The 14,003-nt window shown below is 48.9% G+C and overlaps 1 protein-coding gene across 4 annotated transcripts in view; it reads right to left on the bottom strand.

The window, feature by feature from the left end:
• CDON (cell adhesion associated, oncogene regulated) overlaps positions 1 to 14,003 on the bottom strand; it is a 165,363-nt gene that overhangs the window by 56,905 nt on the left and 94,455 nt on the right. For all 4 annotated transcript variants that reach the window (XM_068238788.1, XM_068238787.1, XM_068238790.1 and 1 more), the window contains exons 2-3: positions 4,343 to 4,475; positions 742 to 1,011 (exon numbers count right to left, since the gene is read on the bottom strand). In XM_068238788.1, the coding sequence (XP_068094889.1) occupies positions 742 to 1,011; positions 4,343 to 4,412 (340 nt within the window). In that variant the 5' untranslated portion in view covers positions 4,413 to 4,475. The remainder of the gene's footprint in view (positions 1 to 741; positions 1,012 to 4,342; positions 4,476 to 14,003) is intronic.

The following is a 14,003-nucleotide window of genomic DNA, read 5'->3' as shown; positions in this document are numbered from 1 at the left end:
CCAAAACACCAGTGATATGCATGAAATCTACCAGACAAGCAGTTGGGTATGCGGAAACCTTCAGTCAAGTGGGCATTACAATGTTTGAATACCAAAGAGACAAAAAAATAAAATAAAATCAAGTGGACACTTAAGGTGACCTTGCAGCATCTTGAACCATGTAGTTACAATTTGGTTGGATTGACATCACCTGGTTACACCACGCTTATCCAGAAACCAAACAACAGTGTTTTGCAGTAGAAGCACTCCTGGTTTCCATGGTTGAAGAACTTCAAGATCAAAAAGTCAGCAGGAAAAGTCACAGCCAGGGATTTTTGGAATAAGGACGTTTTTTGAAGAATCGCCATCCAGAAGTTCCAAACAGTTAATGCAGGATACCACTAACTTGCATCAGTTGAAGGAGGTGTTCTATGAAAATTGGTGAACAAAGCTGCAGAAACAGGTTCTCTTATGGCAGGAAAATGCACCTCCACCCAAGGCTGTCAACATGACAACAACAGCCCTACTCATCAGTTCCTGCTCTATCAATTCCGAGATTCCAAAACTTGACAATTGAAAGTAGAAAATTCTCAAATGATTTGGAAGCAATGGCAAAAGTTTTTTTTGCAGACTATGAAGTTTTGTCGAGCTTTTGGGTGAATATGTGGATAAGAATATTTGGAATGTTTTATGGCTCTAGGGAATTTCCTACTTGGTCTGGCCTCGAACTTTTCAGCACCCCCGATATCTGCCGGTACTTACATGCCACAGACACGTTGGCAGGGGCACTGATGAGAGCCCCTCTGCTGGTGTTGATCCTGCACTGATATCGACCAGCGTGGTGGAGATCCAGGGACGGGATGGTCAGGTGGTCCGGCTGGATGTCCACATCCTGTGCTCCGTCCAGTAATTTCCCGTTGAAGAGCCAGGAGACGTGGGATGATGGAGGCTCGGCGTCGCACAATAACTTGACCGGCACGCCAGGCTTCTGGACTGTAGAAAGGGGCTCAGACAGGAAGCGGGGAGTCACATCTAGAAAGGGAAAAAGATCATAAATTACATATGAAAAGGTCAAGCAAGAAATATGGAACATTGCCGAAACAGGATCGCTATTTGCATCACTACAAAAACGTTTCTTTAAAAAGGTCAGAATGACGGGAAAATCAGTCGGGAGGGAAATGCTGAAAGGTTTTCTCACAGAAGACTTGGTCATATTTTATTTATGAAACGCATTTTCTGACTTCAGCAAAGTAAAATGAAATGACATTTATCGTTACCTTTCTGACCCATTCTTTACTGCTTTTTCATCTGCTGGGTGCTGAACTAGCATTTTGTAGAGATAAATTGGAAAGGCGTCCCCAAAAATTGGTTGTAGATAATTGGAAAAAGATTAATAAATAATTTGTTTACCTCTAATGAAGAAACCAACTTGCATGAGGTAAATATAGTTTTTTTTATTTATTTAAAACTAAGATTATCGGTTTAGTTTTTGATTAAAAAAAAAAAAAAAAAAAAAAAACACTTGGTTTACCTCATGCAAGTTTCATTCTTAATTAGGTTCGATCCTAGAACAATCAAGATCTTTCTTTAATAAGTCAAAAAGTCACTGGATTTCTATGGAAAAACATACTGTTAATGGACATATAAATTCATTGATTGATTGATTATTAACCAAATCCTGGGTAGACATGATTCTCAAGTATTGTTTGAATCTCAAAGGACCACCTTGTTGGCCTGGAAACAGCTCTCTAAATCCCTATCCACCTATGAACACTGTAAAACAGTGATACCAATAACATGGCTAGAATATTTGATCCTGAATTTTAAGGCCATAATTTGGCGAAAAGCTGGAATTAAAAAGTTAAACCAAATTATCGTTAATAATAACCTAATGAAATTGGAGGAACTCGCCTCTAACTTTAATTTACCATCTATAAGACAATATACTCTTTACAGCGCTGCAGAAGATGACAGCGCTATATACAGTGGAGGAAATAATTATTTGACCCCTCACTGATTTTGTAAGTTTGTCCAATGACAAAGAAATGAAAAGTCTCAGAACAGTATCATTTCAATGGTAGGTTTATTTTAACAGTGGCAGGTAGCACATCAAAAGGAAAATCAAAAAAATAACCTTAAATAAAAGATAGCAACTGATTTGCATTTCATTGAGTGAAATAAGTTTTTGAACCCCTACCAACCATTAAGAGTTCTGGCTCCCACAGAGTGGTTAGACACTTCTACTCAATTAGTCACCCTCATTAAGGACACCTGTCTTAAATAGTCACCTGTATAAAAGACACCTGTCCACAGAATCAATCAATCAAGCAGACTCCAAACTCTCCAACATGGGAAAGACCAAAGAGCTGTCCAAGGATGTCAGAGACAAAATTGTAGACCTGCACAAGGCTGGAATGGGCTACAAAACCATTAGCAAGAAGCTGAGAGAGAAGGTGACAACTGTTGGTGCGATTGTTCGAAAATGGAAGGAGCACAAAATGACCATCAATGGACCTCGCTCTGGGGCTCCACGCAAGATCTCACCTCGTGGGGTGTCAATGGTTCTGAGAAAGGTGAAAAAGCATCCTAGAACTACACGGGAGGAGTTAGTGAATGACCTCAAATTAGCAGGGACCACAGTCACCAAGAAAACCATTGGAAACACATTAACCCGCAATGGATTAAAATCCTGCAGGGCTCGCAAGGTCCCCCTGCTCAAGAAGGCACATGTGCAGGCCCGTCTGAAGTTTGCCAATGAACACCTGAATGATTCTGTGAGTGACTGTGAGAAGGTGCTGTGGTCTGATGAGACCAAAATAGAGCTCTTTGGCATTAACTCAACTCGCTGCGTTTGGAGGAAGAAAAATGCTGCCTATGACCCCCAAAACACCGTCCCCACCGTCAAGCATGGGGGTGGAAACATTTTGCTTTGGGGGTGTTTTTCTGCTAAGGGCACAGGACAAATTAATCGCATTAACGGGAAAATGGACGGAGCCATGTATCGTGAAATCCTGAACGACAACCTCCTTCCCTCTGCCAGGAAACTGAAAATGGGTCGTGGATGGGTGTTCCAGCACGACAATGACCCAAAACATACAGCAAAGGCAACAAAGGAGTGGCTCAAGAAGAAGCACATTAAGGTCATGGAGTGGCCTAGTCAGTCTCCGGACCTTAATCCAATAGAAAACCTACGGAGGGAGCTCAAGCTCAAAGTTGCACAGAGACAGCCTCGAAACATTAGGGATTTAGAGATGATCTGCAAAGAGGAGTGGACCAACATTCCTCCTAAAATGTGTGCAAACTTGGTCATCAATTACAAGAAACGTTTGACCTCTGTGCTTGCAAACAAGGGTTTTTCCACTAAGTATTAAGTCTTTTATTGTTAGAGGGTTCAAAAACTTATTTCACTCAATGAAATGCAAATCAGTTGCTATCTTTTATTTAAGGTTATTTTTTCGATTTTCCTTCTGATGTGCTATCTGCCACTATTAAAATAAACCCACCATTGAAATGATACTGTTCTGAGACTTTTCATTTCTTTGTCATTGGACAAACTTACAAAATCAGTGAGGGGTCAAATAATTATTTCCTCCACTGTAAATACTACCCGCGTTTCCCAAAATATAAGACACTGTCTTATATTCTTTTTTTGGGGGGGGGGGGGGGGGGGGGGGAGACAAATAAGGACTAGGGCTTATTTTCGGGGGGCTTATATTTCAGGAGGGGTGGACAATGTGTATGTGGAGGTGTGCAGTCTCTTACCGCACCTCCCGTGTGGCTGCGTCCCCCTCCGTTCGCATATAATAGCTCTGGTATCCTAGCATGTCAGTGCTGCGACCTCCGCACAGAAACGTGACCGCACTCCCGCCATAATCAATGTGTGCGCGTGCTAATACATCTCCGGCGCACATGGATTGTGACATAGGGGAGCGCGGTCAGGTTCCTGTGCAGAGGTCACAGCACTGACATGCTAGGATACCGGAGCTATTATATGCGAACGGAGGGGGATGCAACCACAAGGGAGGTGCGATAAGAGACTGCACACCTCCTCATACATATAACATTCTTAGCTAGGTCTTATTTTCAGGTAAGGGCTTATATTCAAAGCCTGCTTGAAATATAAGGTAGGGCTTAATTTCAGGGGAGGTCTTATTTTAGGGGATAACTACTACACTATACGGGGCCTCCTGAGGGCTTTGTGTTTGTTGTCTTCAGACTACTCCAGAGATCTCCCAATTTTATAGATAAGATAAGAAAATATGTCCTGAGAAAGAAACAGGAAAACAATTTACACAATCAGGGCGACAGTTGGCATAGTGTTGTATAGTATATATAGTGTATAGTGTAATTCTGATGACCTTACCCAAATCTCCGCGTGTGGACAGCAGCAGAAGGGAGACACACAGCAGTGGAGGCCACGGCCCAGGATGCATAGCGCTAGGTCACACTGATGAACAGTGCAAACCGCCAGGAGAACAGGAGGAAGCCGACACAGTCTGGAAAACAGTAAAAAAACAAAATATGAGCTTAAATCCCAGGAATTAAAGAACGTTATAGACAATTGTTTATTACAATGATACTTATTACCACCATTTATTTACAGTATAAAACAGATTACATTGTGCTGCAGAATAGCACGGGGGAAGGGTCACGGCCTGGACCAGGTTGTTCCTGCTGACTGAACTCCCATTGGGCAGAATTGCTTTACTTCCTGTCCCCTGGAATTGGGTTCTCCAGAACTGTGTGAACCTTGTTGGTTCCAGGGAGAGCAAAAAGACTTTACAGGCTTTACTAAATACAGAAAACATAATAAATTATCTGAATTTTAGCTGAAGAGGGTAATAACTGGGATATTTATTATTCTACACGTTATTTTTTTTTAAATACAGAAATATCAGCACAGTTTATTTACTTTGAACTGCAGTAAATCTTGCCTTAGAGTAAAACAATATCGCAGCCGTACTATGCCAACAGTGAGTCAGCAGACAACGCGCCACACAAGCCTAGCATGCCCCCGGTCTCGCTACCACAACAAAAACATCAACCCAGAAAGATAAACCAACTCATTGCCAAAATGTGCTCTACTACCCAGGAGCCTGGCGGAGTCACAGAGCATGCGTGTCCTCACCGCAGACACGTGCGTCCTCACCGCAGACACGTGCGTCCTCACCGCAGACACGTGCGACACCAGCGCGGCCGTGTACCATCCACTCATCCCGCAGTCAGTGGATCACAGAGGTGCAGCGAGCTACATACAGTGGGTTGCAAAAGTATTCGGCCCCCTTGAAGTTTTCCACATTTTGTCACATTACTGCCACAAACATGAATCAATTTTATTGGAATTCCACATGAAAGACCAACACAAAGTGCTGTACACGTGAGAAGTGGAATGAAAATCATACATGATTCCAAACATTTTTTACAAATAAATAACTGCAAAGTGGGGTGTGCGTAATTATTCAGCCCCCTGAGTCAATACTTTGTAGAACCACCTTTTGCTGCAATTACAGCTGCCAGTCTTTTAGGGTATGTCTCTACCAGCTTTGCACATCTAGAGACTGAAATCCTTGCCCATTGTTCTTTGCAAAACAGCTCCAGCTCAGTCAGATTAGATGGACAGCGTTTGTGAACAGCCGGTTTCAGATCTTGCCACAGATACTCGATTGGATTTAGATCTGGACTTTGACTGGGCCATTCTAACACATAGATATGTTTTGTTTTAAACCATTCCATTGTTGCCCTGGCTTTATGTTTAGGGTCATTGTCCTGCTGGAAGGTGAACCTCTGCCCCAGTCTCAAGTCTTTTGCAGACTCCAAGAGGTTTTCTTCCAATATTGCCCTGTATTTGGCTCCATCCATCTTACCATCAACTCTGACCAGTTTCCCTGTCCCTGCTGAAGAGAAGCACCCCTCAGAGCATGATGCTGCCACCACTATATTTGACAGTGGGGATGGTGTGTTCAGAGTCATGTGCAGGGTTAGTTTTCTGCCACACATAGCGTTTTGCATTTTGGCCAAAAAGTTCAGTTTTGGTCTCATCTGACCAGAGCACCTTCTTCCACATGGTTGCTGTGTCCCCCACATGGCTTGTGGCAAACTGCAAACGGGACTTCTTATGCTTTCTGTTAACAATGCCTTTCTTCTTGCCACTCTTCCATAAAGGCCAACTTTGTGCAGTACACGACTAATAGTTGTCCTATGGGCAGATTCCCCCACCTGAGCTGTAGATCTCTGCAGCTCGTCCAGAGTCACCATGGGCCTCTTGGCTGCATTTCTGATCAGCGCTCTCCTTGTTCGGCCTGTGAGTTTAGGTGGACGGCCTTGTCTTGGTAGGTTTACAGTTGTGCCATACTCCTTCCATTTCTGAATGATCGCTTGAACAGTGCTCCGTGGGATGTTCAAGGCTTTGAGAATCTTTTTGTAGCCTAAGCCTGCTTTAAATTTCTCAATAACTTTATCCCTGACCTGTCTGGTGTGTTCTTTGGACTTCACGGTGTTGTGGCTCCCAATATTCTCTGATGGCTCATACTCACGGGCAGCAAAAGTTGCCTGTCGCCAGCACACGTGAGCGTGCGGGCGACAGCTCCTTGCCAGGTCCCTCCGCGTACACACGCGGAAGAGGGACCAGCGGCTCGAAGGAAGCTGTCGCCGACGTTCCTCCTCCCCCTGCCGGAAGCTCTGCATACCTCAATGGAGGTTGCTGTCGCTAGTCCGTGTACTCACGCGGACTAGCGACAGCTGCGGCGGAGTTGCGGCGGCGACTGTCGCCAGGCGATTGAACATTTCAATCGCCTGGCGACATCAGCGACGGGCGACAGTTCGGGGTGCGCGCCTGTTCAACGGCCCATACTCACGGGCGACCTGTCACCACAACACGCGCGCGCCGCGTGTTGCGGCGACATTTGTAGCCCGTGAGTATGGGCCATTAGACAACCTCTGAGGCCGTCACAGAGCAGCTGTATTTGTACTGACATTAGATTACACACAGGTGCACTCTATTTAGTCATTAGCACTCATCAGGCAATGTCTATGGGCAACTGACTGCACTCAGACCAAAGGGGGCTGAATAATTACGCACAACCCACTTTGCAGTTATTCATTTGTAAAAAATGTTTGGAATCATGTATAATTTTCGTTCCACTTCTCACGTGTACACCACTTTGTGTTGGTCTGTCACGTGGAATTCCAATAAAATTGATTCATGTTTGTGGCAGTAATGTGACAAAATGTGGAAAACTTCAAGGGGGCCGAATACTTTTGCAAGCCACTGTATACAGAGGAACCTTGGCTTGCGAGCAAAGTTTGCTCCAAAAACACGCTTGTAATCCAAAGCACTCTTATGTCAAAGCAAATTTCCCCATAAGGATTAAAGTGGAGCTGAACTGTCGCACAGAACAGAAGGAAAGCATAAAGGAATGCACCCTGTATGTATTTAGAGAGTTTAGCCTGTCCAATTCCCCCTCATCTATGTCTAATCACAACTTGCAATTTGATCCCTCAGCTGGCTGCCTCGGCAGAGCAGCTAATTTGTTAAAGGATATTAACCCTAAATCTGCTTCCACGAAAGCAGGAAGTAGACACACTGCAGATTTATTACAGGATTTGTATCAGATGTAACAAAGAAATGTTTTTCTTTCAAGGTTATTATGCTGCTTATCTTTTAGAGCAGAGAGGAAGTTCTGAGTTTAGGTTCACTTTAATGGGAACTCAGGATTCGTTTCTCAATCCAAAAACATTTATAGAAAAATATTTAGCTCAAAGTTCTGTACTGTATTAAGTCAAACTCCATACAGTACAACCTGCGCTGTCCTGAATGGTGGAAACGAGAGGGTGAGGGTTATTGTGCAGGAAGACTTCTACCATAACTAACAGAATCATTACTATCTGTCTGGCTCACCCAAAGCTTTTTCTTTCTGTGTGACTAACAAGGAGCTTATCCAACGACAGTTCCTTCTGCCTACTTTTGAGGATTTCACTGAAATGTGACATTATACAGTTCCTACACTCAGATTATGTACAATCAGGCCCGGATTTACCTCTCAGGAGCCTATAGGTACAGACGTCCTGGCACCCTAGACTCCACCCTCCATGCATGCAGGCCCGGATTTACCTCTCAGGAGCCTATAGGTACAGACGTCCTGGCACCCTAGACTCCGCCCTCCATGCATGCAGGCCCAGATTTACATCACAGGAGGCTATAGGTACAGACGTCCTGGCACCCTAGACTCCGCCCTCCATGCATGCAGGCCCAGATTTACATCACAGGAGGCTATAGGTACAGACGTCCTGGCACCCTAGACTCCGCCCTCCATGCATGCAGGCCCAGATTTACATCACAGGAGGCTATAGGTACAGACGTCCTGGCACCCTAGACTCCACCCTCCATGCATGTAGGCCCAGATTTACATCTCAGGAGGCTATAGGCACACACGTCCTGGCACCTCAGACTCCGCCATCCATGACCCTACAAACACCAGCCAAAGCGCTTCGCTAGTGTGCTGGATGGCTCAGCTGTCACATCTCCCTTATGTCCCTTGTCCAGCATAGGTAGCTACAGGTGCCCCTTAGCATTAGGACGCCGAAGGTACCCTCAGTATTAAGTAGCTAGAGGTGTCCCCCAGTATTAGGTATCTGGAGGAACCTCAGTATTAAAAAGAATCTGTACTCTAAAATTCTTACAATAAAAAGCATACTATTCTATTCATTATGTTCTCCTGGGCCCCTCTGTGCTGTTTCTGCCACTCCCTGCTGCAAAATCCTGGCTTGTAATTGCCAGTTTTAGGCAGTGTTTACAAACAAAAGACATGGCTGCTAACCAGAGTGTGATAGGCTGAACGAAGCTCAGTGTGTGTGTCATACAGAGCTTGCAGGGGGCCTGGAGAGGGTGTGTATAACTTCTCCCTATCACAGCAGAGCAGCACATTCCTCCCTGAGCCGACAAAGGTGACAAAGGAAAGAAGATTAGATTATAGAACAGAGATAACACAGCCACTGTGCAACTAGGAAAAGCTGCAGTAAGACAGACCACATTAGAACAGGTATAGGAACTTATAGGATAGGAGAAATAAGGCTGAACATTTTGTTACAGAGTCTCTATAAGTAACTAGAGGTGCCCTTGACTGAAGGTATTCCCAGCGGGAGGGGACTGGTGGTGCATGGGAGGAGGAGTCACTGGAGGAGATCTGCCCAGGCCATACAGAAGGTATTCCCAGCGGGAGGGGACTGGTGGTGCATGGGAGGAGGAGTCACTGGAGGAGATCTGCCCAGGCCATACAGAAGGTATTCCCATTTCCCAGTGGCCGGGGACTGGTGGTGCATGGGATGAGGAGTCACTGGAGGAGATCTGCCCAGGCCATACAGAAGGTATTCCCATTTCCCAGTGGCCGGGGACTGGTGGTGCATGGGATGAGGAGTCACTGGAGGAGATCTGCCCAGGCCATACAGAAGGTATTCCCATTTCCCAGTGGCCGGGGACTGGTGGTGCATGGGATGAGGAGTCACTGGAGGAGATCTGCCCAGGCCATACAGAAGGTATTCCCATTTCCCAGTGGCTGGGGACTGGTGGTGCATGGGATGAGGAGTCACTGGAGGAGATCTGCCCAGGCCATACAGAAGGTATTCCCAGCGGGAGGGGACTGGTGGTGCATGGGAGGAGGAGTCACTGGAGGAGATCTGCCCAGGCCATACAGAAGGTATTCCCAGTGGGAGGGGACTGGTGGTGCATGGGAGGAGGAGTCTCTGGAGGATATCTGCCCAGGCCATACAGAAGGTATTCCCAGCAGGAGGGGACTGGTGGTGCATGGGAGGAGGAGTCACTGGAGGAGATCTGCCCAGGCCATACAGAAGGTATTCCCAGTGGGAGGGGACTGGTGGTGCATGGGAGGAGGAGATCTGCCCAGGCCATACAGAAGGTATTCCCAGCGGGAGGGGACTGGTGGTGCATAGGAGGAGGAGATCTGCCCAGGCCATACAGAAGGTATTCCCAGTGGCCAGGGACTGGTGGTGCATGGGAGGAGGAGTCACTGGAGGAGATCTGCCCAGGCCATACAGAAGGTATTCCCAGCGGGAGGGGACTGGCGGTGCATAGGAGGAGGAGATCTGCCCAGGCCGTACAGAAGGTATTCCCAGCGGGAGGGGACTGGTGGTGCATGGGATGAGGAGTCACTGAAGGAGATCTGCCCAGGCCATACAGAAGGTATTCCCAGTGGGAGGGGACTGGTGGTGCATGGGAGGAGGAGTCACTGGAGGAGATCTGCCCAGGCTATACAGAAGGTATTACCAGCGGCCGGGGATTGGCGGTGCATGGGAGGAGGAGTCACTGGAGGAGATCTGCCCAGGCCATACAGAAGGTATTCCCAGCGGGAGGGGACTGGCAGTGCATGGGAGGAGGAGTCACTGGAGGAGATCTGCCCAGGCCATACAGAAGGTATTCCCAGTGGGAGGGGACTGGTGGTGCATGGGAGGAGTCACTGGAGGCCCTTGCAGCCGTCCCCAGACCCATCTATACTCTCTCATTTGGTAAGCCCTGCCGCATTCCTCCTACTCTTTGCCTCTCCTCGTATCCATTTCACCATTTTCACTTTTTCCTTCTGGTCATACTATAACACATTGTTAATATTGTCACTGTTTGTATCAAACGTTTTCATTATCCTCTATGAGGTCTTATTGTTTTTCACCTGCATGAATAGCAGTTTTATTGTTATGGATGCTTAGTTTAGGAGGTCTATTCACTATTATCTGCACGTTTATTGCATTGTGATGGTTTCTATGGAACTGTGACAGCACAGCACCAGTGCTTATTCAGTAAATACTAATTGGATGCTCAAATAATTAATAGCCATCCACCAATAGACATTCACAATATTCTCTATATATGATATATTATTCTATTGTGCAGGTTTCATTACTACATTGGCGGGCTTATGTTAATTATCAATATTCATTACGGGCATTTGGGCTGGGGTATGGGATTGCCTTGTTTTTAATTGTTTTTACCTTTTTGGCATTGGCACAATAAAGTGAGTCTTTTTTGCATATACTTTTGGTCTCAGCACCAGTCATTTGTTTGTTGTATTGACCATCTTCATACAGGAGGGTGCCCTTTTTCCTTATACACATCATAGCCTTATACCAGGTCGATGACCTTGCCCCTCCCCTACCCTTTAAAACACACTTGTGTCTATACTAGCAAACATTTTTTGCAATAATATGTCTGCTCAATCTTTGTTTGTCTAATCGAGTCACTGGAGGAGATCTGCCCAGGCCATACAGAAGGTATTCCCAGTGGCCGGGGACTAGTGGTGCATGGGAGGAGGAGTCACTGGAGGAGATCTGCCCAGGCCATACAGAAGGTATTCCCAGTGGCCGGGGACTGGTGGTGCATGGGAGGAGGAGTCACTGGAGGAGATCTGCCCAGGCCATACAGAAGGTATTCCCAGTGGCCGGGGACTGGTGGTGCATGGGAGGAGGAGTCTCTGGAGGATATCTGCCCAGGCCATACAGAAGGTATTCCCAGTGGGAGGGGACTGGTGGTGCATGGGAGGAGGAGTCTCAGGAGGAGGAGATCTGCACAGGCCATACAGCAGGTATTCCCAGTGGCCGGGGACTGGCGGTGCATGGGAGGAGGAGTCACTGGAGGAGATCTGCCCAGGCCATACAGAAGGTATTCCCAGCGGCCGGGGACTGGTGGTGCATGGGAGGAGGAGTCACTGGAGGAGATCTGCCCAGGCCATACAGAAGGTATTCCCAGTGGCCGGGGACTGGTGGTGCATGGGAGGAGGAGTCTCTGGAGGATATCTGCCCAGGCCATACAGAAGGTATTCCCAGCGGCCGGGGACTGGTGGTGCATGGGAGGAGGAGTCTCTGGAGGATATCTGCCCAGGCCATACAGAAGGTATTCCCAGTGGGAGGGGACTGGTGGTGCATGGGAGGAGGAGTCACTGGAGGAGATCTGCCCAGGCCATACAGAAGGTATTCCCAGTGGCAGGGGACTGGTGGTGCATGGGAGGAGGAGTCACTGGAGGAGATCTGCCCAGGTCATACAGAAGGTATTCCCAGTGGCCGGGACTGGTGGTGCATGGGAGGAGGAGTCACTGGAGGAGATCAGCCCAGGCCATACAGAAGGTATTCCCAGTGGCCGGGGCCTGGTGGTGCATGGGAGGAGGAGTCACTGGAGGAGGAGATCTGCCCAGGCCATACAGAAGGCATTCCCAGTGGCCAGGGCCTGGTGGTGCATGGGAGGAGGAGTCACTGGAGGAGATCTGCCCAGACCATACAGAAGGTATTCCCAGTGGCCGGGGACTGGTGGTGCATGGGAGGAGGAGTCACTGGAGGAGATCTGCCCAGGCCATACAGAAAGCATTCCCAGCGGCCGGGGCCTGGTGGTGCATGGGAGGAGGAGTCACTGGAGGAGATCTGCCCAGGCCATACAGCAGGTATTCCCAGTGGCCGGGGCTGGTGGTGCATGGGAGGAGGAGTCACTGGAGGAGATCAGCCCAGGCCATACAGAAGGTATTCCCAGTGGCCGGGGCCTGGTGGTGCATGGGAGGAGGAGTCACTGGAGGAGGAGATCTGCCCAGGCCATACAGAAGGCATTCCCAGTGGCCAGGGCCTGGTGGTGCATGGGAGGAGGAGTCACTGGAGGAGATCTGCCCAGGCCATACAGAAGGTATTCCCAGTGGCCGGGGACTGGTGGTGCATGGGAGGAGGAGTCACTGGAGGAGATCTGCCCAGGCCATACAGAAGGTATTCCCAGCGGGAGGGGACTGGTGGTGCATGGGAGGAGGAGTCACTGGAGGAGATCTGCCCAGGCCATACAGAAAGCATTCCCAGCGGCCGGGGCCTGGTGGTGCATGGGAGGAGGAGTCACTGGAGGAGATCTGCCCAGGCCATACAGCAGGTATTCCCAGTGGCCGGGACTGGTGGTGCATGGGAGGAGGAGTCACTGGAGGAGATCTGCCCAGGCCATACAGAAGGTATTCCCAGTGGCTGGGGCCTGGTGGTGCATGGGAGAAGGAGTCACTGGAGGAGGAGATCTGCCCAGGCCATACAGAAGGTATTCCCAGTGGGAGGGGCCTGGTGGTGCATGGGAGGAGGAGTCAGTGGAGGAGATCTGCCCAGGCCATACAGAAGGTATTCCCAGTGGCCGGGGACTGGTGGTGCATGGGAGGAGGAGTCACTGGAGGAGGAGATCTGCCCAGGCCATACAGAAAGCATTCCCAGCGGCCGGGGCCTGGTGGTGCATGGGAGGAGGAGTCACTGGAGGAGATCTGCCCAGGCCATACAGCAGGTATTCCCAGTGGCCGGGACTGGTGGTGCATGGGAGGAGGAGTCACTGGAGGAGATCTGCCCGGGCCATACAGAAGGTATTCCCAGCGGGAGGGGACTGGTGGTGCATGGGAGGAGGAGTCACTGGAGGAGATCTGCCCAGGCCACATAGAAGGTATTCCCAGTGGCCGGGGACTGGTGGTGCATGGGAGGAGGAGTCACTGGAGGAGATCTGCCCAGGCCATACAGAAGGTATTCCCAGTGGCCGGAGACTGGTGGTGCATGGGAGGAGGAGTCACTGGAGGAGGAGATCTGCCCAGGCCATACAGAAAGCATTCCCAGCGGCCGGGGCCTGGTGGTGCATGGGAGGAGGAGGAGTCACTGGAGGAGATCTGCCCAGGCCATACAGCAGGTATTCCCAGTGGCCGGGACTGGTGGTGCATGGGAGGAGGAGTCACTGGAGGAGATCTGCCCAGGCCACATAGAAGGTATTCCCAGTGGCCGGGGACTGGTGGTGCATGGGAGGAGGAGTCACTGGAGGAGATCTGCCCAGGCCATACAGAAGGTATTCCCAGTGGCCGGAGACTGGTGGTGCATAGGATGAGGAGTCACTGGAGGAGATCTGCCCAGGCCATACAGAAGGTATTCCCAGTGGGAGGGGCCTGGTGGTACATGGGAGAAGGAGTCACTGGAGGAGATCTGCCCAGGCCATGCAGCAGGTATCCCCCAGTGGCCGGGGACTGGTGGTGCATGGGAGG

The sequence above is a fragment of the Hyperolius riggenbachi genome, chromosome 6 (assembly GCF_040937935.1).
Source record: "Hyperolius riggenbachi isolate aHypRig1 chromosome 6, aHypRig1.pri, whole genome shotgun sequence".
In the NCBI taxonomy this organism is placed as follows: Eukaryota; Metazoa; Chordata; class Amphibia; order Anura; family Hyperoliidae; genus Hyperolius; species Hyperolius riggenbachi.
Note: the sequence above shows the minus strand (reverse complement) of the source record. Positions and strands in the feature narration are given on the sequence as shown.